Raw genomic sequence first — 27,301 nt, forward strand, 5'->3', positions numbered from 1 at the left:
TCCCCCTCTTCTTTCCACCTCCTCCCCTCTCCTCTCCTCTCCTCTCCTTTCCTCTGCCCTCCCTCCTCACTCTTCCCTCCTCTCCTCTTCTTTCCACCTTTCTCTCCTCTCCTCTCCTCTCCTCTCCTCTCCTCTCCTCTCCTCTCCTCTCCTCTCCTCTCCTCTCCTCTCCTCTCCTCTCCTCTCCTCTCCTCTCCTCTCCTCTCCTCTCCTCTCCTCTCCTCTCCTCTCCCTCTTCTTTCCACCTTCCTCTCCTCTCCTCTCCTCTCCTCTCCTCTCCTCTCCTCTCCCTCTCCTCTCCTCTCCTCTCCTCTCCTCTCCTCTCCTCTCCTCTGCACCTCGGAGAGCCTAACGGCTCCAGGAATGCAGTGGATAACATTTCTCTCATCGAACTTCACTAGAAAGGAATGAGACTGGGAGCCAGCACTTTGCATGATGCATTCTGCCCTAATGAACCACTCGTCAGACCGATTGTCTGTGTGCGTCAGTGAATGTGGGTTTTTCTGTTTGTTAATGAGTGTGTTGGGGGTTAGGAGTGGAAATACCATTGCTGTGTGTTTTTGGTTGCTCCTTTGGGAGACCTACGTGCTGCAGACCGTTGTCATAGGGACAGTCAGGAGGACACAACCCTTTGGCTTTAGTTATGACGTCCCAGTAGATCTTCCCAAGGTGTATCAGAGGGGGCATTTTTGCAACCTTATAAGGAACTTTGGGATTTCTTTCTGGATTTTAGGAGGACAAGAACAGGTAAGAAGCACACACTGTGGAGAACTACATCTGGTTACACACCTGGAATGTTTTCTGGTTATACGTATTGACAGAGTTTAACATTTAATTGCTGCAATTATTATCAGACATAATATTAAAAACTTTTTTTCCATGTATGAATTTGTCAAATTGTCATATACATAACATGTACTCCCCTTTAGAAGTAGCATCTGTCCATTTCTTCAGCAGCAGTTGTAGAGGGAGTGGAATGCTGTCTATCACAGCCTCTATGTTATAACCTGCATCTAAGGCAGCTCTGCTATGCTAAACTGAAACCACAGTGGATGTGTACATTCTCCCAGTTGGATAGTGATAATAGCATTCCACCTAAAACATTTAGTATACAGGCATTATTACAGTGAATTAAGCTTGTAGTTTTGCCACCATTCTTGTTCTAACTTTGCTAGTAACATAACCTTTGATGATGCATACTGGTGACCTTACCATTTAAACAGCAACAGCTTTTTAGTACATTGTTGGTGACCATCGAGTCTAAGCCTATTTTATCAGCGTACACTAAAATAGACCATTATAACAATAAACCCAACAGCTGTGGCAATTATAACAGCGATACTCCCCCCTCCTCAATCTCCCCTGCAGTGACGACATTCACGCCAAACACAGAAAAACCTGTTGGAGCTCGTCAGTCAGGTATTGAGATTTCACCTGGTATAAACACACACAGACACGTCAGTGTACACCCGAGGAAGGACTTCCTCTTCGACAAGGAAGTGACATCACGAAGGAATGATTAACACTGCATGGCAAACTCACATCACAGTTACTTATTCAATCAATAAAGCCACACACACACTCATTTCATGATAGTAACCCACGGACACAATAAGTGAACACAGACATTCACTGTGTGAAGTAGAACACTTGTTCCTGGGATATGGGTGTGGCCCTGAGCATGAACAAGCAAAACTAAACTGGGCCACTGCAGAGATGTTGTGGGGGAGGGGAATGAGGGGAATGAGGGGGAGGGGTGAGACAGACAGGTACAAAGACCTGGTGGAAACACCCTTCTCTTTCACTATCCTGGAGGAGGCAGTTGTCACAGCGCTACGACTGAGGTACAGAAGACACTTTTACTGGGCTTTTTCTTCTAGATCCTTAAATGTGATACATGTAAGGAGTTCTCTTTGCTTTAAAAGTTTGAGGAAGAGACAGAGAATGTGGTTGTTCTGTGTGTGAAGGAAGGAGAGAGAGTGTACAGGAGAGGGAGAGAAAGACAGAGGTGAAAAACATTCACATTTTTTCCCACCAATTATTCTAGTGTATTGGTATGGGTCCATTTCTGCTTAATGTTCTGACTGAAAACAGGAAGCAGAGAGTTGGCCATGATGATAATGAACTGTCAAAATCGTCATGACAACTTCATCGTGAACTGTCTCTCACTGTGTTCCAAATGGGCTTTGCTCTAAGAGGCATTTCCTAAAGTGTGTAATGTTTTTGGGAATAGTGTCATTAGAGACTCACCGGGAGTTTAGAGCTTGACTGTTCTCCGGGGGCCACAAAATGGAATTCCTTTGGAATTGAATTATTTGTGTCTGTGTTATTCATGGCAGACAGCAAATGTACAAAACTGCACTGGCAGACAGACTCCATATAAAATCGAATCTTGTTTATAAAGAGCTTGACCTCTGGGATCGGGGGTCAGGAGTAAAGAGACTGTACTGGTCGTAGAGTTAGAATATCAGAATATTCCCAGAGGATCGCAGATGATTTGATCAGATGTTTTTGATCACCCATGAGATGTTTCCATCGCAAAACCAGGAAAAGCTTAGACTTTTGCTGTTTTTGTGGTCAGAGTTACAGTAAAATCTATGCTTGACTGTAACTTTTAAAGTGATGTAGCGTAGTTGTTCGTAGAAGACTGTTTTTCTACTTTAAATTATTTAAATATGTATCATTTGCATATTGGTTATTGGATATATTTATCTCTAGGCCAGCTTGTTGCCTGGTTGGCCCCTATGGGAGACTATATCCAAACTACGGTGATTCAGATGAAAAATTCCATTACAACATTTTCCAAGGAAGAGCCACTCTGGGATTTATGGGGTGTATTACTGTAGGGTATGCTGAGCTCTTGTCCAGACACCCAGAGTCAAAGGTGAACTATAATAGATCCTAAGCTGACAAGGACTGTCCTGGTAGTCTGCCTGTAAAGTAACAGGACGTCTTCTTCTGTGGTCAGTTTGCAGTTTCAAGGTTCCAGCGTCTGAACCATGTTCTCCACGGCCACTTCATACAAGAACCAGCATTACTCTGAGCTGAAGAGGAAATGTCTGGAGGACAAGGAACTGTTTGAGGATCCAGAGTTTCCTGTCACCAATGCATCCCTGTTTTACAGGAAACCACCCCCTGGTATGGTGGAGTGGAAGAGACCACGGGTGAGTGACTGAGATGCCTAAACAGAGCACCTTTGTACTTTATTTTTCGTCTATTAGCTTAATACCAAAAGCAGAATCTGTATGCAAGAACACTAAACATGAAATAGAATGTCACAAGCTCTAATGATTCACTGAAACTATATGTGATGTTCATGTTTCTCCTCATAGTTTTTAGGAAATGTTATCGCTTAAAAGACCAACTTCTAGTTTGCTGTTGATTAGTAAAAATGTAAGCTTATAAAAGTGCTATAGAGCGCTTTCTGGGATCAGAGCATGACCTTCTTCTTGTGCAATATAAACATGTCATGTCTAGGATTGAACTTTCATGTGTGCTGACTTGGATAAACAAAGAGTATGACTGTGTTATATTTGGCCATACATAGGTATTGTGAAAGGTGTTGTCTGACAGGTTTTATATAGACTCATACAACATTTTGTGATGGAGTAATTCAAAGGTTAATGCCTTTTGAGTGGTTGCCTCTGAGGATTGTGCTAAAGGTTAAATGTCATCCACAATGCTTATTGTGGTGACAGACAGCAAACTGTGGTGTGAAACTGAGGTGAGGGTGGTGCTGGAAAGTGTCTCAAAGTGTATACTTTACATAGTGTCTGAGATATATGACAGAACATGTGTTTCAATACTGTCAAGAGAAAAAATAAAATAAAATCTATGTTTGTACAGCTGCCATTCTGTTCAATGGAGAAAACTGGAGTTATATTTCTGTTTAATGTGTTACTGTATCTGTTCTATGTACAGATGTCAGATCTTACTTTGAGCCAGCTTAATACAGCAGGAAAATGATCCTGCAGCAACAGGAAATGTGAATTATCCTGAGGCAAACATTATAATAAATTGACATTTTTGTATGGGTTGATGTATTGTTTTGTTAGGGTAAATCAGGTCTGACATTTCAAAGTGGAAATGACTAACTTTACAAGAGTTTTTTAAAATCTCAAATACACTACAAGTTTGCATTTCCTGCTATGCAGGAAAATGATCAGCAACAAAAGAGTGGTCAAATTAAGATCCTGCATCTATATGGCATGTTGCCCAAGTGACAAGAAGAGAAAACACAATTTCTTATTCATAACAACAGTACACCTCAAGAGAGTTCCAACTCATTTAAAAAGAAAACGTGCTCTAAGCCAGAACTATTTGTCAAGGATTTGCGACTATTGTTACAAGCATAACTTATTAGTGAGCACATTCTAAGGTATTTAAATTTTTCACTTGGAACATTTTACCTCACAATTTCACATTTTACCGCCCCTCATCATAACTTGTCAACAACATTTTCTTTCTCTGTTACAGGAGGTCAGTGATGGGCCTCATCTGTTTGTGGAGGGCATCAGCTCCCATGACCTGAACCAGGGGCTTTTGGGTAACTGCTGGTTTGTGGCGGCATGCTCCTGCCTGGCACTGAAGCCAGACCTCTGGCAGAAGGTGACTTTGGTTTCCTCCTGTCTGGTCACACAGTCTGAGATGAGTGTCACAATAGCAGACTATGTGTGTATTTCCTTATAGGGGAATACAAGGTGCTGTTTGTGAAGGAACACATCAAATCAACCTTTATTTATATAGCACATTTCAGATGCAACGCAATGCACTTCTCAGGGACGAAAACTATAAAAATACAGTGAAAATAAAAACAGAAATATTTACTACACAGCAAATGTAAGAGGATAAAAAACTAAAGAATAACAACAACTGAAAGACTAAAAAGCACCTTAAGGAAAAGCAAAGCTAAAAAGGTGTGTTTTAAGATCTATTTTAAATATGTCCACAGTTTTGGCCCCCCTCAGGTTCTCTGGCAGGCCTCTTGGTCCTAGGCTTTGGGATAGTTAAAATGCAAGTGCCAGAGGACCTGAGGGACCTACTGGGTCCAAAACTCAAAAGCATGTCTGATATGTATTGGTGTACACAATCGTGGGTTGATTTAAAAACCAATAGAAGAATCGTACAATGAATTGTAAAAATTCACAAGCAGCCAGTACAAGACTTTAAAACCGGGGATAATGTGTGCTCTCCGTCTGGTCTTGGCCAGTACCCGTGCTGCAGCATTCTGTATATTTTGTAGTTGACCAATGGCTTTCTTGGGTAGACCAGACAGGAGAGCACTACAGTAGTCAAACCTGCTTGTAATAAAAGCATGGATGAGTCTCTTTGTATCAGACTGAGAAACGGACACATCTTAGCAATGTTGCTCAGGTGGTAAAAAGCTATTTTGGTCACATTCCTAATGTGTGATTCACATTGAGCAGATAATGTCTATGAAGTATGTGGGTGGATGTCTGTGTGCCATTCCATACTGTTGATATCTGACTCAGAGTGGACGTAACTTAGTTCACCTGAGGAATTCACCCGAGGGGCTTTTCACTCCCATTGAAAGGAAACTAGTGTCATCCTTCCATCTTAAATGACCATTACCACTCAGAAACATTCATATTTTCCTTATTCAAGCCTGGCTGGGAAAGATACGACTTGCCTACATCCCCACTGCAACTTGCCCAAGCCTCCCACATTTCTCCTTCACCCAAAACCAGATAGCTGATGTTCTGAAAGAGGCAAAATCTGGACCCCTACAAATCAGCTGGGCTAGGCAATCTGGACCCTCTCTTTCTAAAATGATCCGTCGCAATTGTTTCAACCCCTATTACTACCCTGTTCAACCTCTCTTGCGTATCGTCTGAGATCCCCAAAGATTGGAAAGCTGCCGCGGTCATCCCCAGACGAGCTTCAATGCCATACAACTCTCCTTCCGTGGCCTCCAACTGCTCTTAAATGCAAGTAAAACTAAATGCATGATATTGAAACGATCGCTGCCCGCCCGTCCAGCATCACTACTCTGGACGGCTCTGACTTAGAATATGTGGACAACTACAAATACCTAGGTGTCTGGTTAGACTGTAAGCTCTCCTTCAGTCTCACATTAAGCATCTCCAATCCAAAATTAAATCTATAATCGGCTTCCTATTTCGCAACAAAGCATCCTTCTCTCATGCTGCCAAACATACCCTCGTAAAACTGACTATCCTACCGATCCTTGACTTCGGCGATGTCATTTACAAAATAGCCTCCAACACTCTACTCAGCAAATTGGATGCAATCTATCACAGTGCCATCTGTTTTGTCACCAAAGCCCCATATACTACCCACCACTGTGACCTGTATGCTCTCGTTGGCTGGCCCTCGCTTCATATTCGTCGCCAAACCCACTGGCTCCAGGTCATCTATAAGTCTTTACTAGGTAAAGCCCCGCCTTATCTCAGCGCACTAGTCACCATAGCAGCACCCACCTGTAGCACACGCTCCAGCAGGTATATTTCACTGGTCACCCCCAAAGCCAATTCCTGCTTTGGCCACCTTTCCTTCCAGTTCTCTGCTGCCAATGGCTGGAACGAATTGCAAAAATCCCTGAAGCTGGAGACTCATATCTCCCTCACTAACTTTAAGCATCAGCTGTCAGAGCAGCTCACAGATCATTGCACCTGTACATAGCCCATCTGGAGATAGCCCATCCAACTACCTCATTCCCATATTGTTATTTACTTTTTTGCTTCTTTGCACCCCAGTATCTCTACTTGCACATTCATCTTCTGCACATCTATCACTCCCGTGTTTAATTGCTAAATTGTAATTATTTCGCCTCTATGGCCTATTTATTGCCTTACCTCCCTAATCTTACTTCATTTGCACACACTGTATATAGATTTTCTATTGTGTTATTGACTGTACATTTGTTTATTCCATGTGTGACTCTGTGTTGTTGTTTGTGTCGCACTGCTTTGCTTTATCTTGGCCAGGTCGCAGTTTTAAATGAGAACTTGTTCTCAACTGGCCTACCTGGTTAAATAAAGGTGAAATAAAAATTCTAAAAAAATCCCCACCCATGTTTAGAACTATTCACATTTGACTAGACATGTTGTTTACTGTGAAGCCCTTTGTGTTGACAGGTCATCCCTGACTGGAAGGAGCAGGAATGGGACTCCAAGCACCCGGAGAACTACGCTGGCATCTTCCACTTCCAGTTCTGGGTGTTTGGGGAGTGGGTGGACGTGGTGGTGGATGACCGCCTGCCCACCATCAATGGAGAGCTCATCTACTGCCACTCCAAAGTCAACAACGAGTTTTGGAGTGCCCTGCTTGAGAAAGCCTATGCCAAGCATGTATACTCTAACATTTCTCAACCCTTGATTCATAAATCATAACGTTTCGTACCCTCTAACCACTCTGTATCTTCTCCGGACTCTCTTCTCTCTCCTCTTGTCTCCAGGCTCTCTGGCTGCTATGAGTCGCTGGACGGGGGCAACACTGGGGATGCGGTGGTGGATTTCAGTGGAGCCGTGGCAGAGGCCATTAACCTTGAAGCTGAAGCTTTCCACAAAGACCAGGGGAGAATGGACAAACTGTTTGAGGACCTGTTCAACGTCTACGACAGGGATGGAATAATCAGCTGCTCCATCAAGGTCTGTCTTTTCAATTGATCATTTTCAATTGGTCAGCACACTATAGTCACAGGTAATTGTGTATAGTAGACACAAATGACTGACTACTGTGCTTGGACCTCTTTTAGGCGTCTCCTTCTGAAATCGAGGCACGGTTGGCGTGTGGGCTGGTGAAGGGCCATGCCTACTCAGTCACTTCAGTGAAGAAAGTACGATTGGGCCACGGGCTGATGGCCTACTTCCAGAACGAGACCATCCCCCTGATTCGCATGAGGAACCCCTGGGGAAAGATTGAGTGGAACGGAGCCTGGAGTGACAGGTGAGGAGGACATATCCTCCCCGCTCGCTTACTGGTCAACCTCTCCACACTTCAGTGCACAGGTGACCTCATCAACTCATTATTTCATTCTCCCTCCCTCTATTTCCTGTTGCCTCTCCCCCTCTCCTACTTCAGTTCAGCGGAATGGAAAAAGGTTGGCAGCATGGAGAGGAATAAGCTTGGCATCACAGTGCAAGATGATGGGGAGTTCTGGTGAGTGTAAAAAAAACTATTAAAGGCTGTTATCTCTTCTGTTCAGCATGTGAGAATGTTTTATCTGTCTACCCATGTTCATTTGCATCTCTGTGTGTACACGCTACTGTATCTTCAAAGGATGGAGTTTAGAGACTGGTGTAAGTACTTCACAGATGCAGACGTGTGTCATCTCATCAACACCTCCCTGCTCACCATCGACAAGACATGGAACGAAGTGATGATTTTAGGGAGTTGGACCAAGAATGCAGAACCTCTGCGCAACCGCTGTGGAGGCTGCATGAACCACAAACATACCTTCTTACAGAACCCCCAGTACCTGTTTGAGGTGACCAAGGAAGTGGATGAGGTTCTGATCTCCCTACAGCAGAGAGACATGAAGATCCACAGACGTACTGGCCAGGGAGAGAACCTCACCCTCGGCTTCGCCGTCTTCAAGGTAGTTCATATTAACATCCTCTAAGAATGACTAGTGGGACTGGGGTGAGACAGGGCCAGTGAGGGTTTGTCTAAGAGACAGGGTATGCATCTGGGGCGTTGGTCCAACTTCAGTTCATTTTAGCAGAGAAGTTCTCTGCGCCACATGTTTGCCTTTCCCCGCTGTACACACGAATTTGGTTAAATCAGTGGAATTTCAATTTTCCCTCTTCGTCCATTGAACAAACAGCAAATAAACCAGAGGGTGTTTATAATAATGGGTAGACATTACTTATAAATGTCACATTGGCTTGTTCATATCAGGGACACAGACTTTCAACGACCTGTCATCACTAAACGATTAATATTTTAGATCTGATCAAGCTGTAACAACAAACACTGGGGAACAGTCATGGTGAAAAATGATTTCTTTTGATTTAAGGTTGAACTGAATAGGAAATACCGCATGCATGACATCATCACCCAACTTAACGTGCAAACTACTACGTACATCAACGCCCGCACGGTGTTCATGAGGGCCACGCTCCCCAAGGGTCGCTACATCATCATCCCCTCCACCTTCAAACCTGAGATTCTGGGAGAGTTCATGCTGCGTGTTTACACTAACGTAGACTCAGGATGCAGGTACTGGAAATAGAGCTGTACACATAGCAATACACTTCAGTATGATATCTATGCAGTATACCATTACTTTAGCATTACTGTAAAGGTATAAGATGATCTCTCTCTCAGAGAACTGACAGAACACCAGCCCAGGATGACGTGTTGGAGTAAGTTGACTGGCTACCCTGTTGTCGTGTCCCAGATCTACGTCCACGGAGCAGAGGGGCTGGAGAACCAGGACCGCACAGGGGGTGAGAGAACGCTCCACAACCTTATATTTAAACTATCTCATACATTACAGGGAAACATAAGTAAAAATGTTAGTGACATTTTGGGAGTATATTCAGCATTGCCTAATGGCTGGTTAATACTGCGTCATTGTACAGGCGCAGATCCATATGTGATCGTATCCTGTGAGGGCTCCTCAGTTCGGTCAACAGTCAAGGCGGACACCGTGAAGCCGGTGTTTGATACCAGAGCCATCTTCTACAGGAAGAAGCCCACAAAGCCAATCACTGTGGAGGTAAGGTATATGGGGGTCAAAGAACATCACTACCAATCGGCTGGGAGGACAAACTGACTAGTGAATTGTTACATTTAGATGTCTGAAGTTAGGGCTGGATTCAATTCATATCGCTGAAGTTCAGCACTACAGTGCGATTGAAATGTAAAGTTGAGCCGACATTTGCAGAGATTACCGTGAATGCAGTTTCTGCTAACGCAGGAACAGTGCCTTTAAATGTGGCACTTCAGCGCTACGGATTGAATAAAGCCCTTAGTGTCTTCAATGGATGGTCAGATAGTGTTCACGCAAAACCTTGGTCTTAAATGGTCTCCACTTCCGTTCTCGTCCCCACTCCCTGTCCTCCTCCCCAGGTGTGGAACAGTAATGCTGTGAAGGACCAGTTCCTGGGCCAGGTGGTTCTGACAGGCTCAGTGAAGGACTCCACCAACCCCCAGAGGCTCCAGCTGAGGAAGAGAGGCAGAGCCATGGCCGACGAGATGCCTGGCTCCATCACCCTCCGTATCGTCACCTGCACCGAGCTCACAGACATGTGACCTGGATCAGCTGACTACTACCTGGGTCACATTGACAATGTGTACAACACTCTGTTGCCTCTGACACTTTGAACAGGGGCTCATCACTACAAGGCATAAAGTTATCACTCAGAATGACTATCAATGTGAGCTTACAATATATTCTACTAAGGACTGCCATGGTCATGGACCAAGAAGTATCTATTAAGGACTGCCTTGGTCATGGACCAAGAAGTATCTATTAAGGACTGCCTTGGTCATGGACCAAGAAGTATCTACTAAGGACTGCCATGGTCATGGACCAAGAAGTATCTATTAAGGACTGCCTTGGTCATGGACCAAGAAGTATCTATTAAGGACTGCCTTGGTCATGGACCAAGAAGTATCTATTAAGGACTGCCATGGTCATGGACCAAGAAGTATCTATTAAGGACTGCCTTGGTCATGGACCAAGAAGTATCTATTAAGGACTGCCTTGGTCATGGACCAAGAAGTATCTATTAAGGACTGCCTTGGTCATGGACCAAGAAGTATCTATTAAGGACTGCCTTGGTCATGGACCAAGAAGTATCTACTAAGGACTGCCTTGGTCATGGACCAAGAAGTATCTATTAAGGACTGCCTTGGTCATGGACCAAGAAGTATCTACTAAGGACTGCCTTGGTCATGGACCAAGAAGTATCTATTAAGGACTGCCTTGGTCATGGACCAAGAAGTATCTATTAAGGACTGCCTTGGTCATGGACCAAGAAGTATCTATTAAGGACTGCCTTGGTCATGGACCAAGAAGTATCTATTAAGGACTGCCTTGGTCATGGACCAAGAAGTATCTATTAAGGACTGCCTTGGTCATGGACCAAGAAGTATCTATTAAGGACTGCCTTGGTCATGGACCAAGAAGTATCTATTAAGGACTGCCTTGGTCATGGACCAAGAAGTATCTATTAAGGACTGCCTTGGTCATGGACCAAGAAGTATCTATTAAGGACTGCCTTGGTCATGGACCAAGAAGTATCTATTAAGGACTGCCTTGGTCATGGACCAAGAAGTATCTATTAAGGACTGCCTTGGTCATGGACCAAGAAGTAGCTTCAAGCCTTCTGGAGTTTTGTTTGTTCTTATTGTGTTTTGTAAAGGGACAAGACATTACTTTTTGAAAGATGAATAACTGTAAATATATAATTATTTTATATTAGACTATACACTATGAAACATAATAACTCTTCAGAGTAATACGCATACTGTATCTGTATACAACATTATGCAACTTATACATTCTAATAATATGTTTGTTATCATATACAAATAAAAGTGCCTCTTTTCATATTGCTGAAAAACAGCCAAAAGGCTCTTGCTGCAAAATATTGGAAAGTCTTGAAAGAGCCGAATGTATCTGGAGTGTAAGTTTTGGACCATGGTCATTCATTTGTGTCATTCCACTGAACTTATTGAAATGTCTAAAGAGTATGTACTGCCTCTAAACTACCATACTCCTTTGCTCGAAATGTCTTGCCACTTTTAGTCCCTCTCTACTAACAGCAAAGAAAAGTAAATCCATTCAAACCAAAAAGTTATTTTTGTATTTTTTTTAATTTCAGTTCCGTTCCCAAACTGCAGTATTTTGTTGTTTTACACTCAAGACACAGCCATGCACAATTCAGAATTCCAAAAAGTATGTTGCTTTAACCACAATTAAAAATAGCTTATCCAAAACCTTAGTTGTCCCCAGTTGCTTTTCTCATCTGTCCTTTTCCAAAGATGGGGCTTGCTGAGGTTCACCAGATGGGTCAGCAGTTTACAAACCCAGATAATAATAATAATCATCATTTTAAATAAACACTTTTTTGCCTTTGTTCAGTTCTCATGATACACATTAATGGAGGAATTTTCACACCACGTGTACAGGTTTACACATTCAGAAGATAGGAATGTACAGGATCGACCTCGGAAGAGGAGTGGGCCGGCGGGGAGGGGCAAGGCCGCTAGCTGTCCCAGAGTTCATCTTTGTGCTCAGAGTTCAGGCCTGTACATAGAGGTGCGGCTAAAGGTCAGAGGGCAGATAGTCTCTGTGAGGTCCCTAAGACTCTCAGCCACAGGCACACTCAGAAGTAGTGCTCCGTACAGACAGACATGGGACTGCTGGAGACAGACGGGGGTCTGCTTCCAACGGCTCTGTGTCCAGGTGGAGTCCTGTCTGACACAGCCCAAGCATGATCGATCCATCCAGGAGTGTGTTCTATTTTCTCGTTCAATTTCCAGGGTGCAAAACATTTATAAATAAAAACCAGAGCAACCTGGATATTATCCTTTCATTTTGAAGTTATGTAACTCAGAAAACGGAAAATAATCCCATCCTATTTACATACACACACATATCCTAACAATGTTAGCCTAATTGGAAAATGTATTAATGTATTGTTTTCCCATGCATGAAATCGGAGATGTACTCCTTGCAATGGACAGTGTGAGGCTCTCCTGTGTGGTGGAGGGATGAGCGAGCAGCTACCCTGCACTACACAGTCTGAGTTAAGGTGGAGAACAGGTGTGGTATCTAGTGCAGACTGAGGTCACTCTCTCCCTTACAAAGACACTCATGCATACACACACACACTCCCATTCATACACACACCCAACACCATCTACCAGGGATACAGTGTGAGCTCATGGAATATAGCCCATGAAATCAGTGGTCAGTGACTCCCTGTGAGAGCCCTGAGATCAGGGACTGATATCACTATATAGTGTACACTACAGGTTAGACCCTCAAGTGTCTTTCCTGTCGCCTACTCTCTCTGTCCCGGATCTGGACTTCAGTACAATCCTAAGGGATGCTGTGACTACTATGGACCAGACGGAGGATGCCATGTTGATGGTTATTACTAAGCTATTGAATGAAGAATCAAGAAACAGTCTATACTTATCTGCAGAGCTTTCAGACTTGTTTTCTAGTAGCCTCTGCTATGGGATGATAGGAATGGCAAAGTGAAGGGGAATGTGACCCTCTAGTTTCCAATGGTCCGCAAGACAGGTTACAACCAAAAAATGGCACTCAGTCTTCAATCCAAAAACCTTTTCATGGTCAAATGATTAACACCCACTCACCAACCTGCCAAACAGCCAAAACTCCCAGAAACACTCATATAGAAACAGACACAACCAAACTCACACAGTACATCACAAAGTTCAGCAACAAGACACTGGAGCAATAACTCTTAACTTACACTGAGAGGGGTTAGGCTAAATAATAGCATCCCATTAAAAAAACCTAGATAAACACATCATGGACGGACAGACAGATAGACATGAACATGTGCGCTAACTCAGGGATTGTGCTCACTTGAACAAATGGCTTTTCACACTAAGCATGGCTTCTACTTCTGATACATCTAAGTAAATTCACAGATCAGAGGTTAAGCATGCAAAAGTAAGGCTCATTGATGTGAAACAAACGGTAACATTGACAAACACTGACCCCCCCCCCAAAAAAACAAGCAAATGTCCCAACATAAATAGACCCAGTAACACAGTCTAACGTCCTCCAATAGATTGGGAGAACTGCAGAATTGTTCTAACTGCCCTTCAGCCTCAGACTCTATGACTCTGGCCAAACAATTACAAATCAATTCATTTACTAAATCCATTTTTAACTAACTAAAGGTAATTAGCCAATAACATGGGTTTTTATATTTAAAAAGCTGTGACTTGAACTCTGAACACATTGTGGCCCATCAGACACGCAGTAGTTATTGAATCAGCCTCCACTGCACCCTGGCAAAGCCATTCTCTCTGTCAGATCTCTAAACATCTAGCAATGTTAGGGTGTGCAAGAAATTACAGCTGTGTCCTGGAGTACCACAGCCAACTGGCTTTGATGAATGTTTGCCTCTTCTATCCCTCCCTTCTTTTCTCTCTCTCACATATGCACGTGCGCACGCGCGCGCGCCACACACACACACACACACACACACACACACACACACACACACACACACAGGTTGCAAGTTGGTTACATGGAGCCAAAGTCATGCAGGCATATGCTGGTCCAGAGTCCCCAAGTCTGTGTCATATAAAATGTTCACTGCAGGAGATGCCTGATGGAAAGGGAAAGGGAACCAAGGCGATTGCTGGACAGACAAGGAAGGAATCACATTATCTCAGTGCTGTTACGTTCTGCCTCTCTTCCTGGATCTCTCCATTTTGAAAAGAAGCTTTTTTTTTCTTCGTATTTTCTATTTTTAGTATTTAGTTTAGGAGCCTCTACTCCCCTCACAGGACAAACACACGCTTATGCACACACGCTTACTCACACACGCTTATGCACACACTCTTACGCACACACGCTTACACACACGCTAACACACACGCTAACACACACGCTAACACACACGCTAACAGACGTTTGACAGACTGCTCCACATGTACAGAATGCTGGAGGACTAGAGGAGGAGGCAGCAGGCAGTTCAGCAGCAGCGTCCCACCGCTGAGAGGCCCTGTAGGCCAGCTATCCATCCCCTGTATGAGGCAGCAGGGGGGTTGGTTACTGGTCTGTCCTTGTGCTGTCTGTCTGTCTGTCACACAACACCATGGAGCAGGGTCCAGCTCTGTGTGTGGACACATGGCGCCCTCTAGCGGCTGCTGTTTTTTATGGCCTCCTTGGCTGCTACAATCAGAGGGCTCAGGCTGGACAGGGGCTTGGCTAACTTCAGGAATGAATGCTGCAAAGAACACAAGAGAAGAATAGTGATGAGGGAAATGCTCTGCAACCCTGCGTGTACAGACTGGGATTTAAGGTTAGAACTGTACACGTAACTGCCAGAATAAAGAAAACACGTGAGTAAATGAAGGATACTAAGTATATTAAAGCAGGTGCTTCCACACAAGTTTGGTTCCTGAGTTAATTAAGTAATTAACATCCCATCATGCTTAGGGTCATGTATAAAAATGCTGTTTCCCATTTCTTTTACAATGCACTCATATATACATGTTCTAATGGTATCAGGTATTTCTTTCATATTTTGTGTTAAAATAAAGAAAATGATATGTGCCTCATTTGCTTACATACACAGGGTATATTTGCATATATGAATAGATTTTAAATTATTACTTTTTTCAATTCCACGAAAAATGTATACCCCTGAAAATAAAGTTATCTTTCTTATGATGTAAATGTTTATCTGATGTGTTAAATCCCAGACAAAGCTTTAGCAATCTTATGGATGCAACAGAAAGACAATGTATTCCATTGAGCCCATTTCAGCCATTACCGGGGTGTGTTTGACACGTCATTACAAACATAATGTGGTAACGTTAACGGGAAAAAACGACAGCCACAAGCAAGAGTATGAAAGAGTTGCAGGAGTAAAATGAAAGCAATCCAGCCAGCCAGATTTAAGTAACAAGTGGATTTTGCACCCCTTAAACACAGGTAATAGATGGCTGAAAAGACAGATCCTCAGGTGGGTGTGGCATGAGTGTTGCTATAGTAATGTAGGAGCAGACTAGTTGGTGTGGTCAGATTTGGGTTAGAGTTATGTTAGAGTGGTCAGGATTAGGTTAGGGCTATGTTAGAGTGGTCAGGTTTAGGCTAGGGTTATGTTAGAGTGGTCAGGTTTAGGTTAGGGTTATGTTAGAGTGGTCAGGTTTAGGTTAGGGTTATGTTAGAGTAGTCAGGTTTAGGTTAGGGTTATGTTAGTGTGGTCAGGTTTAGGTTAGGGTTATGTTAGAGTGGTCAGGTTTAGGTTAGGGTTATGTTAGTGTGGTCAGGTTTAGGTTAGGGTTATGTTAGTGTGGTCAGGTTTAGGTTAGGGTTATGTTAGAGTGGTCAGGTTTAGGTTAGGGTTATGTTAGAGTGGTCAGGTTTAGGTTAGGGTTATGTTAGAGTGGTCAGGTTTAGGTTAGGGTTATGTTAGAGTGGTCAGGTTTAGGTTAGGGTTATGTTAAAGTGGTCAGGTTTAGGTTAGGGTTATGTTAGAGTGGTCAGGGTTGAGTTATGTTAGAGTGGTCAGGTTTAGGTTAGGGTTATGTTAGAGTGGTCAGGTTTAGGCTAGGGTTATGTTAGAGTGGTCAGGTTTAGGTTTGGGTTATGTTAGAGCAGTCAGGTTTAGGTTAGGGTTATGTTAGAGTGGTCAGGTTTAGGTTTGGGTTATGTTAGAGCAGTCAGGTTTAGGTTAGGGTAATCTTAGTGGTCAGCTTTGGGTTATGTTAGAGTGGTCAGGTTTACGTTGGTTATGTTTTGGTGGTCAGGGTGGGGTTGTTGTGTACCTGGAGTAGCTCCTTGGCTGAGCCTCTGCGGTCCACGTCCATCTCCAGGCAGCGGTTGAGGAAGTCTCTGAACACGGAGGTCAGACGCTCAGGGTTCTGGAGCTCTGGAGTCCCGTTGGTGGCGATTAGGTACAGGGCCTGAGGAGATGGAAAGAGGGATGGAGAAGGCCAATAAGTTACTGATGAAATAACTCCAGTATATGTGTGTGTAGTGTAGATGGTGTGTTTCAGTCTTACCCTGAGAGGGTTCTCATTAAGGTAGGGAGGTTCTCCCTCCACCATCTCTATAGCCATGATACCCAGGGACCAGATGTCCACCTTGGGCCCGTAGGCCTTACGGGTCACCACCTCGGGTGCCATCCAATAGGGCGTGCCCACCATGGTGCTTCGTTTGTTCTGCTCTGGGGTGATCTGGGCACAGAACCCAAAGTCGGCTGCAGGGAGAGAGAAACACGTCAGACATTGGTTTCAACTCCACTCATTTCTACATGACTCTTTCCCCCAACCCCATCCATTTCCACATGACTCTTTCCCCCAACCCCATCCATTTCCACATGACTCTTTCCCCAACCCCATCCATTTCCACATGACTCTTTCCCCCAACCCCATCCATTTCCACATGACTCTTTCCCCCAACCCCATCCATTTCCACATGACTCTTTCCCCCAACCCCATCCATTTCCACATGACTCTTTCCCCCAACCCCATCCATTTCCACATGACTCTTTCCCCCAACCGCATCCATTTCCACATGACTCTTTCCCCTAACCCCATCCATTTCCACATGACTCTTTCCCCTAACCCCATCCATTTCCACATGACTCTTTCCCCCAACCCCATCCATTTCTACATGACTCTTTCCCCTAACCCCATCCATTTCCACATGACTCTTTCCCCCAACCCCATCCATTTCCACATGACTCTTTCCCCCAACCCCATCCATTTCCACATGACTCTTTCCCCCAACCCCATCCATTTCCACATGACTCTTTCCCCCAACCCCATCCATTTCCACATGACTCTTTCCCCCAACCCCATCCATTTCCACATGACTCTTTCCCCCAACCCCATCCATTTCCACATGACTCTTTCCCCCAACCCCATCCATTTCCACATGACTCTTTCCCCCAACCCCATCCATTTCCACATGACTCTTTCCCCCAACCCCATCCATTTCCACATGACTCTTTCCCCCAACCCCATCCATTTCCACATGACTCTTTCCCCTAACCCCATCCATTTCCACATGACTCTTTCCCCCAACCCCATCCATTTCCACATGACTCTTTCCCCCAACCCCATCCATTTCCACAAGACTCTTTCCCCCAACCCCATCCATTTCCACACGACTCTCTCCACCAACATACCATTGACTGCATCATTCCACCCTGATCCCTGCCTGTCCCCTACTGGTGAGGTGACTTACTGAGCTTGACCGAGCCGTCCATGCCCAGCAGGATGTTGTCACTCTTGATGTCTCTGTGGATCACCTGGTTGGAGTGCAGGAAGTCCAGAGCCTGCAGACACTGTAGAGAGTGGAGACACATACACATTTCTCCCAATTAAGATCTCTAGAATAACCACAACAGCCTTGATCTCTGAACCAAGTTTTTTAGTACTATATCTCTTGACACATTGATGAAAATAGTCATGGCCTCTAAAGCTTCAAGCTGCATACTGGACCCTATTCCTACTAAACTACTGAAAGAGCTGCTTCCTGTGCTTGGCCCTCCTATGTTGAACATAATAAACATCTCTATCCACTGGATGTGTACCAAACTCACTAAAAGTGGCAGTAATAAAGCCTCTCATGAAAAAGCCAAACCTTGACCCAGAAAATGTAAAAAACTATCGGCCTATACCGAATCTCCCATTCCTCTCCAAAGTTTTAGAAAAAGCTGTTGCACAGCATCTCACTGCCTTCCTGAAGACAAACAATGTATACGAAACGCTTCAGTCTGGTTTTAGACCCCATCATAGCACTGAGACTGCACTTGTGAAGGTGGTAAATTACCTTTTAATGGCGTCAGATCGAGGCTCTGCATCTGTCCTCGTGCTCCTAGGCCTTAGTGCTGCTTTTGATACCATCGATTGGAAACCCAAATTGGTCTACACGGACAAGCTTTGGCCTGGTTAAGATCTTATCTATCGGAAAGATATCAGTTTGTCTCTGTGGATGGTTTGTCCTCTGACAAATCAACTGTAAATTTTGGTGTTCCTCAAGGCTCCGTTTTAGGACCACTATTGTTTGGTGATGTCATTCGGAAACATAATGTTAACTTTCACTGCTATGCGGACAACACACAGCTGTACATTTCAATGAAACATGGTGAAGCCACAAAATTGCCCTCCCTGGGAGCCTGTGTTTCAGACATAAGGAAGTGGATGGCGGCAAATGTTCTACTTTTAAACTCGGACAAAAAAGAGATGTGTAACGGTTGTCGTACTGTAGAGAAGACCAAGGCGCAGCGGATTGCGTGCTCAACATCATAATTTATTAAATAATGAGAACACGGAAAACAAGAAAATAACGAAGGACAAACCGACAGTTCTAGAGGCTATATAGATACTTACAGCAGTGCAAAATCAACAACCCACAACCCCAAGAGAAAAACACACACCTAATATATGACTCCCAATCAGGAACAACGATATCCAGCTGTTCCTGATCGGGAGTCACACAGACTAACACAGAAACAGAACAACTAGAAACTACATACAACACACAACTTCTGCCACGTCCTGACCAAATACTAAACAACTACTCCCTCTGCTGGTCAGGACGTGACAAGATGCTTCTTCTAGGTCCCAAGAAACAAAGAGATCTTCTGTTGAATCTGACAATTAACCTCTTACATCTAGACGTTCCGCTAGCGGAACACCGCTCCAATATCCAATGATAGGGCGTGGCGCGAAATACAAACTCCTCGAAAATCCGAAAACTTCCATTTTTCAAACATATGATTATTTTACAGCATTTTAAAGACAAGACTCTCCTTTATCTAACCACACTGTCCGATTTCAAAAAGGCTTTACAACGAAAGCAAAACATTAGATTATGTCAGGAGAGTACCCAGCCAGAAATAATCACACACCCATTTTTCAAGCTAGCATATAATGTCACAAAAAACAAAACCACAGCTAAATGCAGCACTAACCTTTGATGATCTTCATCAGATGACACTCCTAGGACATTATGTTATACAATACATGCATGTTTTGTTCAATCAAGTTCATATTTATATCAAAAACCAGCTTTTTACATTAGCATGTGACGTTCAGAACTAGCATTCCCACCGAACACTTCCGGTGAATTTACTAAATTACTCACGATAAACGTTCACAAAAAACATAACAATTATTTTAAGAATTATAGATACAGAACTCCTTTATGCAATCGCGGTGTCCGATTTTAAAATAGCTTTTCGGTGAAAGCACATTTTGCAATATTCTGAGTAGATAGCCCGGCCATCACAGGCTAGCTATTTTGACACCCACCAAGTTTGGTACTCACCAAACTCAGATTTACTATAAGAAAAATTGGATTACCTTTGCTGTTCTTTGTCAGAATGCACTCCCAGGACTTCTACTTCAACAACAAATGTTGGTTTGGTTCCAAATAATCCATAGTTATATCCAAATAGCGGCGTTTTGTTCATGCGTTCAAGACACTATCCGAAGGGTAACGAAGGGTGACGCGCGGACGCGTATCGTGACAAAAAATGTCAAAATATTCCATTACCGTACTTCGAAGCATGTCAAACGCTGTTTAAAATCAATTTTTATGCGATTTTTCTCGTAAAATAGCGATAATATTCCGACCGGGAGTCGTTGTTTTCGTTCAAAGACTGATCATCTAAAATGGACTCTTCACGTGCACACGCGCACCTGTCTCATTGTTCTCAGATCGACCACTATCCAAATGCGCTACTGTTTTTCAGCCTGGGACTGCAAAGTCATCATTCAACGTTCTGGCGCCTTCTGAGAGCCTATGGGAGCCTTAGAAAGTGTCACGTTACAGCAGAGATCCTCTGTTTTCAATAAAGAGAATAAAGAAGGCCAAGAAATGGTCAGAGAGGGCACTTCCTGTTTGGAATCTTCTCAGGTTTTGGCCTGCCATATGAGTTCTGTTATACTCACAGACACCATTCAAACAGTTTTAGAAACTTTAGGGTGTTTTCTATCCATATCAAACAATTATATGCATATTCTAGTTTCTGGGCAGGAGTAATAAACAGATTAAATCGGGTACGTTTTTTTATCCGGCCGTGAAAATACTGCCCCCTATCCATAACAGGTTAATCTTGATGGTTGTGCAGTCGTCTCAAATAAAACTGTGAAGGACCTCGGCGTTACTCTGGACCCTGATCTCTCTTTTGACGAATATATCAAGACTGTTTCAAGGACAGCTTTTTTCCATCTACGTAACATTGCAAAAATCAGAAACTTTCTGTCCAAAAATGATGCAGAAAAATGTATCCATGCTTTTCTTACTTCTAGGTTAGACTACTGCAATGCTCTACTTTCCGGCTACCCGTATAAAGCACTAAATAAACATCAGTTAGTGCTAAACATGGCTGCTAGAATCTTGACTAGAACCCCAAAATTTGATCATATTACTCCAGTGCTAGCTTCCCTACACTGGCTTCCTGTTAAGGCAAGGGCTGATTTCAAGGTTTTACTGCTAACCTACAAAGCATTACATGGGCTTGCTCCTACCTATCTTTCTGATTTGGTCCTGCCGTACATACCTACACGTACGCTACGGTCACAAGACGCAGGCCTCCTTACTGTCCCTACAATTTCTAAGCAAACAGCTGGAGGCAGGGCTTTCTCCTATAGAGCTCCATTTTTATGGAATGGTCTGCCTAGTCATTTGAGAGACGCAGACTCGGTCTCAACCTTTAAGTCTTTATTGATTACTTTATTGATGACTTTATTGATGACTTCAGTAGGTCCTATGATTGAGTGTAGTCTGGCCCAGGAGTGTGAAGGTGAATGGAAAGACACTGGAGTAACGAACCGCCCTTGCTGTCTCTGCCTGGCTGGTTCCCCTCTATCCACTGGGATTCTCTGCCTCTAACCCTATTACAGGGGCTGAGTCACTGGCTTACTGGTGCTCTTCCATGCCGTCCCTAGGAGGGGTGCGTCACTTGAGTGGGTTGAGTCACTGATGTGGTCTTCCTATCTAGGTTGACGCCCCCCTTGGGTTGTGCCGTGGCGGAGATCTTTGTGGGCTATACTCGGCCTTGTCTCAGGATGGTAAGTTGGTGGTTGAAGATATCCCTCCAGTGGTGTGGGGGCTGTGCTTTGGCAAAGTGGGTAGGGTTATATCCTGCCTGTTTGGCCCAGTCCGGTGGTATCGTCGGACGGGGCAACAGCATCTCCCGACCTCTCCTGTCTCAGCCTCCAGTATTTATGCTGCAGTAGTTTATGTGTCGGGGGGCTAGGGTCAGTCTGTTATATCTGGAGTATTTATCCTGTATTATCCGGTGTCCTGTGTGAATTGAAGTATGCTCTCTCTAATTCTCTCTCTCTCTCTCTCTCTCTCTCTGAGGAGCTGAGCCCTAGGACCATGTCCCCAGTCCACCTGGCCATGCTGCTGCTCCAGTTTCAACTGTTCTGCCTGCGGCTATGGAACCCTGACCTGTTCACCGGACTTGCTACCTGTCCCAGACCTGCTGTTTTCAACTCTCTAGAGACAGCAGGAGCGGTAGAGAAACTCTGAATGATCGCTATGAAAAGCCAACTGACATTTACTCCTGAGGTGCTGACCTGTTGCACCCTAGACAACCACTGTGATTATTATTATTTAACCCTGCTGAACATCTTGGCCATGTCTGTTATAATCTCCATCCGGCTCAGCCAGAAGAGGACTGGCCACCCCTCATAGCCTGGTTCCTCTCTAGGTTTCTTCCTAGGTTCTGGCCTTTCTAGGGAGTTTTTCCTAGCCACCATGCTTCTACACTTGCATTGCTTGCTGTTTTGGGTTTTAGGGTGGGTTTCTGTACAGCACTTTGTGACATCAGCTGATGTAAGAAGGGCTTTATAAATAAATACATTTGATTGATTGATTGATATTTAATATGAACAGTGGAGAAGACAGAGGTTACAGTGGAGATGGGGGAGGTTACAGTGGAGAAGGCAGAGGTTACAGTGGAGAAGGCAGAGGTTACAGTGGAGAATACAGAGGTTACAGTGGAGACGACAGAGGTTACAGTGGAGACGGGAGAGGTTACAGTGGAGAAGGCAGAGGTTACAGTGGAGAATACAGAGGTTACAGTGGAGAATACAGAGGTTACAGTGGAGAAGACAGAGGTTACAGTGGAGACGGGAGAGGTTACAGTGGAGAAGGCAGAGGTTACAGTGGAGAAGGCAGAGGTTACAGTGGAGAAGGCAGAGGTTACAGTGGAGAAGACAGAGAAGGCAGAGGTTACAGTGGAGAAGGCAGAGGTTACAGTGGAGAAGACAGAGATTACAAAGAAGGCAGAGGTTCCAAATCAAATCTAATTTTATTTGTCACGTGCCGAATACAACAACACCTTACAGTGAAATGCTTACTTACAAGCCCTTAACCAACAATGCAGTTTTAAGAAAATACCTAAAAATAATAAAAGTAACAAATAATTAAAGAGCAGCAGTAAAATAACAAAACGCGAGGCTACATACAGGGGGTACTGGTACAAACTCAATGTGCGGGGACACCGGTTAGCAGCAGTGTAAATGGGTGGTGGGGGGTGGGGGCAATGCAAATAGTCTGGAAAAGCCATTTGATTAGATGTTCAGGAGTCTTATGACTTGGGGGTAGAAGCTGTTTAGAAGCCTCTTGGACCTAGACTTGGTGCTCTGGTACCGCTTGCCGTGTGGTAGCATAGAGAACAGTCTATGACTAGGGTGGCTGGAGTCTTTGACAATTTTTAGGGCCTTCCTCTGACACCGCCTGGTATAGAGGTCCTGGATGGCAGGAAGCTTGGCCCCGGTGATGTACTGGGCCGTACGCACTACCCTCTGTAGTGCCTTGCGGTCGGAGGCCGAGCAGTTGCCATACCAGGCAGTGATGCAACCAGTCAGGATGCTCTCGATGGTGCAGCTGTAGAACCTTTTGAGGATCTAAGGACCCATGCCAAATCTTTTCAGTCTCCTGAGGGAGAATAGGCATTGTTGTGCCCTGTGTTTGGACCATGATAGTTTGTTGGTAATGTGGAAGCTCTCAATTATAGCCCCGTCAATGTGAATGGGGGTGTGCTCAGCCCTCCTTTTCCTGTAGTCCACGATCAGCTCCTTTGTCTAGATCACGTTGAGGTAACTGGTAAGGGGTTGACAGTAGAGGACTGCCTCTGAGGGTATGTAACCGGTAAGGGGTTGACAGTAGAGGACTGCCACTGAGGGTATGTAACCGGTAAGGGATTGACAGTAGAAGACTACCACTGAGGGGTAGTAACTGGTAAGGGGTTGACAGTAGAAGACTACCACTGAGGGGTAGTAACTGGTAAGGGGTTGACAGTAGAGGACTACCACTGAGGGCTAGTAACTGGTAAGGGGTTGACAGTAGAGGTCTGTCACTGAGGGCTAGTAACTGGTAAGGGGTTGACAGTAGAGGTCTGTCACTGAGGGCTAGTAACTGGTAAGGGGTTGACAGTAGAAGACTACCACTGAGGGGTAGTAACTGGTAAGGGGTTGACAGTAGAGGACTACCACTGAGGGCTAGTAACTGGTAAGGGGTTGACAGTAGAGGTCTGTCACTGAGGGCTAGTAACTGGTAAGGGGTTGACAGTAGAGGACTACCACTGAGGGCTAGTAACTGGTAAGGGGTTGACAGTAGAGGACTACCACTGAGGGGTAGTAACTGGTAAGGGGTTGACAGTAGAGGACTACCACTGAGGGCTAGTAACTGGTAAGGGGTTGACAGTAGAAGACTACCACTGAGGGCTAGTAACTGGTAAGGGGTTGACAGTAGAAGACTACCACTGAGGGGTGGTAAGTGGTAAGGGGTTGACAGTAGAGGACTGCCTCTGAAGGTATGTAACTGGTAAGGGGTTGACAGCAGAGATCTGTCACTGAGGGGTGGTAACTGGTAAGGGGTTTACAGTAGAGATCTGTCACTGAGGGGTGGTAACTAGGGTTGAATTGCAGAAACACGTTTACTGAGATTTACCGAGATTTACAGCCCAAAACCACACCCTTTTCCCGGGATAAATAATGGCGAGAAACCGGTAAATTATAATAAGTTATTTATATGAACAGCATGGTGTGAAATGGAAGTGTTAAGTTAAATGCAATGTCTAAATCTGGCTTCTCTATGGCCTCTGCATGATGAATCAACACTCAGGGTGGGACAGCTCATCTCAGTATGGAGCGCTTCACAACGCATGTAGACCTAGCATCTCACCATGGTGACTTTATTTCTTGTGACAGGTAGAACTAGCATCTCACCATGGTGACTTTATTTCTTGTGACAGGTAGAACTAGCATCTCACCATGGTGACTTTATTTCTTGTGACAGGTAGAACTAGCATCTCACCATGGTGACTTTATTTCTTGTGACAGGTAGACCTAGCATCTCACTATGGTGACTTTATTTCTTGTGACAGGTAGACCTACATTGGCTGCAGCATAGCCTATGCTACATTAAGGTCCAAATGCATGTCTAATTTACACATCTCCTTCTGGCTTTCGGGATTCACCATATTTAATTGCAGCTGCAAAGTTTTAAAACAGCCTATCACTTGAATTTGGATGCTTTAAATCAGAGCATGTGTGAGCAGTCTCTCTCTCCATCAATTCCATTCAAATTGCATCCAAAATAGATCATCCTGTTAAAGATTGATATACTGTATATGTCCTAGCCTACCTCTTTCAGCTAATTAATGATGGGTTATGCATAGTGAGCTTCTAACCTCTAGCCTCTGCCTCTTGCGTAATACACATGAACCTCCGGCTTCTCTCTTTAAAAACCTCTCCTTAGCTCTTGGAGTCCCATGCAGGAAGAGCCAGACTAGAAAGTTTGATGGACATTTTATTTTTCATTTATTATACCAGTAGACTATTTGAAGAGGGATGCAAGCTCTTGCTTGCTGAATGTTAAATACAACAGCCAATAGAACTCACAGGTACATTGAAAGGAGCAAACCCGTGATGGCGATAGGCTATAGCAGTTATTTATTTAGACCCATAACCATTCAATCTTCCTGAAGAGAAGTGAAAGTCTTCTGCTTCTAGTTCTAGTCCTGTATTATTCATGGGTGGCATTAGAATGATGAATATAAGGACAACGAAACATTTAATTTAACTGTTGAAAGCGAGGAAGGAATGAAGCAACAATAGAGAGAGAAAGAGGAGGTAGGCTAATAACTTTAGGGGAAATATTATAAAAGGTATACAGTTGAAGTCGGAAGTTTACATACACTTAGGTTGGAGTCATTAAAACTCATTTTTCAACCACTCCACAAATTTCTTGTTAACAAACTATAGTTTTGGCAAGACGGTTAGAACATCTACTGTGTGCATGACACAAGTCATTTTTCAAACAATTGTTTACAGACAGATTATTTCACTTATAATTCACTGTATCACAATTCCAGTGGGCCAGAAGTTGACTGTGCCTTTAAACAGCTTGGAAATTTCCAGAAAATTATGTCATGGCTTTAGAAGCTTCTGATAGGTTAATTGACATCATTTGAGTCAACTGGAGGTGTACCTGTGGAGGTATTTCAAGGCCTACCTTCAAACTCAGTGCCTCTTTGCTTGACATCATGGGAAAATCAAAAGAAATCAGCCAAGACCTCAGAAAAGAAATTGTAGACCTCCAAAAGTCTGGTTCATCCTTGGGAGCAATTTCCAAATGCCTAAAGGTACCACGCTCATCTCTACAAACAATAGTGTGCAAGTATAAACACAATGGGACCACGCAGCCATCATACCGCTCAGGAAGGAGACGCGTTCTGTCTCCTAGAGATTAATGTACTTTGGCGCGAAAAGTGCAAATCAATCCCAGAACAACAGCAAAGGACCTTGTGAAGATGCTGGAGGAAACAGGTACAAAAGTATCTATATCCACAGTAAAACGTGTCCTATATCGACATAACCTGAAAGGCCGCTCAGCAAGGAAGAAGCCACTGCTCCAAAACTGCCATAAAAAGCAAGACTACGGTTTGCAATTGCACATGGGGACAAAGATCTTACTTTTTGGAGAAATGTCCACTGGTCTGATGAAACAAAAATAGAACTGTTTGGCCATAATGACCATCGTTAGGATTGGAGGAAAAAGAGGGAGGCTTGCAAGCCGAAGAACACCATCCCAACAGTGAAGCACGGGGGTGGCAGCATCATGTTGTGGGGGTGCTTTGGAGCAGGAGGGACTGGTGCACTTCACAAAATAGATAGCATCATGAGGCAGGAAAATTATGTGGATATATTGAAGCAACATCTCAAGATATCAGTCAGGATGTAATGTCCTGACCAGTAAAAGGGGTTGTTTGTTATTGTAGTTTGGTCAGGGCGTGGCAGGGGGTGTTTTTTTTAGTGTGTTTCTGGGTTTTTGGTTGATGTTCTATGTTTTCTATTTCTATGTGTTTATCTAGTTTTTCTATTTCTTTGTTGGGGTTTTGGAACGACCTACAATTAGAGGCAGCTGGTTGTCGTTGCCTCTAATTGGAGGCCATATTTAAGTGGGTTAGTTTTCTCTTGTGTTTGTCGGTGGTTGTTCCTTGTATAGTCTGAGCACCTTATGGGACTGTTTTCATCATTTGTTTTGTGTAAGTGTTTTGTTGTTTTTCCTTCTAATAAAAGAAGATGATAAATATACCCGCTGCAGTTTGGT

General features: G+C 44.0%; 2 protein-coding genes across 6 annotated transcripts in view; one reads left to right on the top strand and one right to left on the bottom strand.

Annotated features, from left to right (window-relative positions):
- The first annotated feature begins 727 nt into the window (after positions 1-727).
- Positions 728-12,074, top strand: LOC106563429 (calpain-5). Of its 4 annotated transcripts, none has more exons than XM_014128997.3 (12): positions 728-747; positions 2,969-3,164; positions 4,477-4,608; positions 7,119-7,327; positions 7,439-7,631; positions 7,739-7,929; positions 8,065-8,142; positions 8,263-8,581; positions 9,002-9,204; positions 9,313-9,434; positions 9,570-9,706; positions 10,060-12,074. In XM_014128997.3, exons 2-12 carry the CDS (start codon positions 3,000-3,002, stop codon positions 10,240-10,242), a joined length of 1,932 nt encoding a protein of 643 aa, XP_013984472.3. In that variant the 5' UTR covers positions 728-747; positions 2,969-2,999; the 3' UTR covers positions 10,243-12,074. The 4 variants fall into 4 exon arrangements, with proteins under 4 accessions (XP_013984472.3, XP_013984469.3, XP_013984471.3 ...); XM_014128994.3 differs by lacking the exon at positions 728-747 and adding an exon at positions 1,733-1,844; XM_014128996.3 differs by lacking the exon at positions 728-747 and adding an exon at positions 1,761-1,899.
- Positions 12,075-14,578: 2,504 nt separating this feature from the next.
- The window catches only part of LOC106563430 (serine/threonine-protein kinase PAK 3), a 74,133-nt gene continuing 61,410 nt past the window's right edge, over positions 14,579-27,301 (bottom strand). For both annotated transcript variants that reach the window (XM_082958243.1, XM_082958242.1), the window contains 4 exons: positions 17,909-18,008; positions 16,720-16,916; positions 16,483-16,620; positions 14,579-14,936 (listed from right to left, as the gene is read on the bottom strand). In XM_082958243.1, coding sequence (XP_082814369.1) covers positions 14,847-14,936; positions 16,483-16,620; positions 16,720-16,916; positions 17,909-18,008 — 525 coding nt within the window. In that variant the 3' untranslated portion in view covers positions 14,579-14,846. The remainder of the gene's footprint in view (positions 14,937-16,482; positions 16,621-16,719; positions 16,917-17,908; positions 18,009-27,301) is intronic.

The sequence above is a fragment of the Salmo salar genome, chromosome 11 (genome assembly GCF_965601325.2).
Source record: "Salmo salar chromosome 11, fSalSal1, whole genome shotgun sequence".
Classification (NCBI taxonomy): Eukaryota; Metazoa; Chordata; class Actinopteri; order Salmoniformes; family Salmonidae; genus Salmo; species Salmo salar.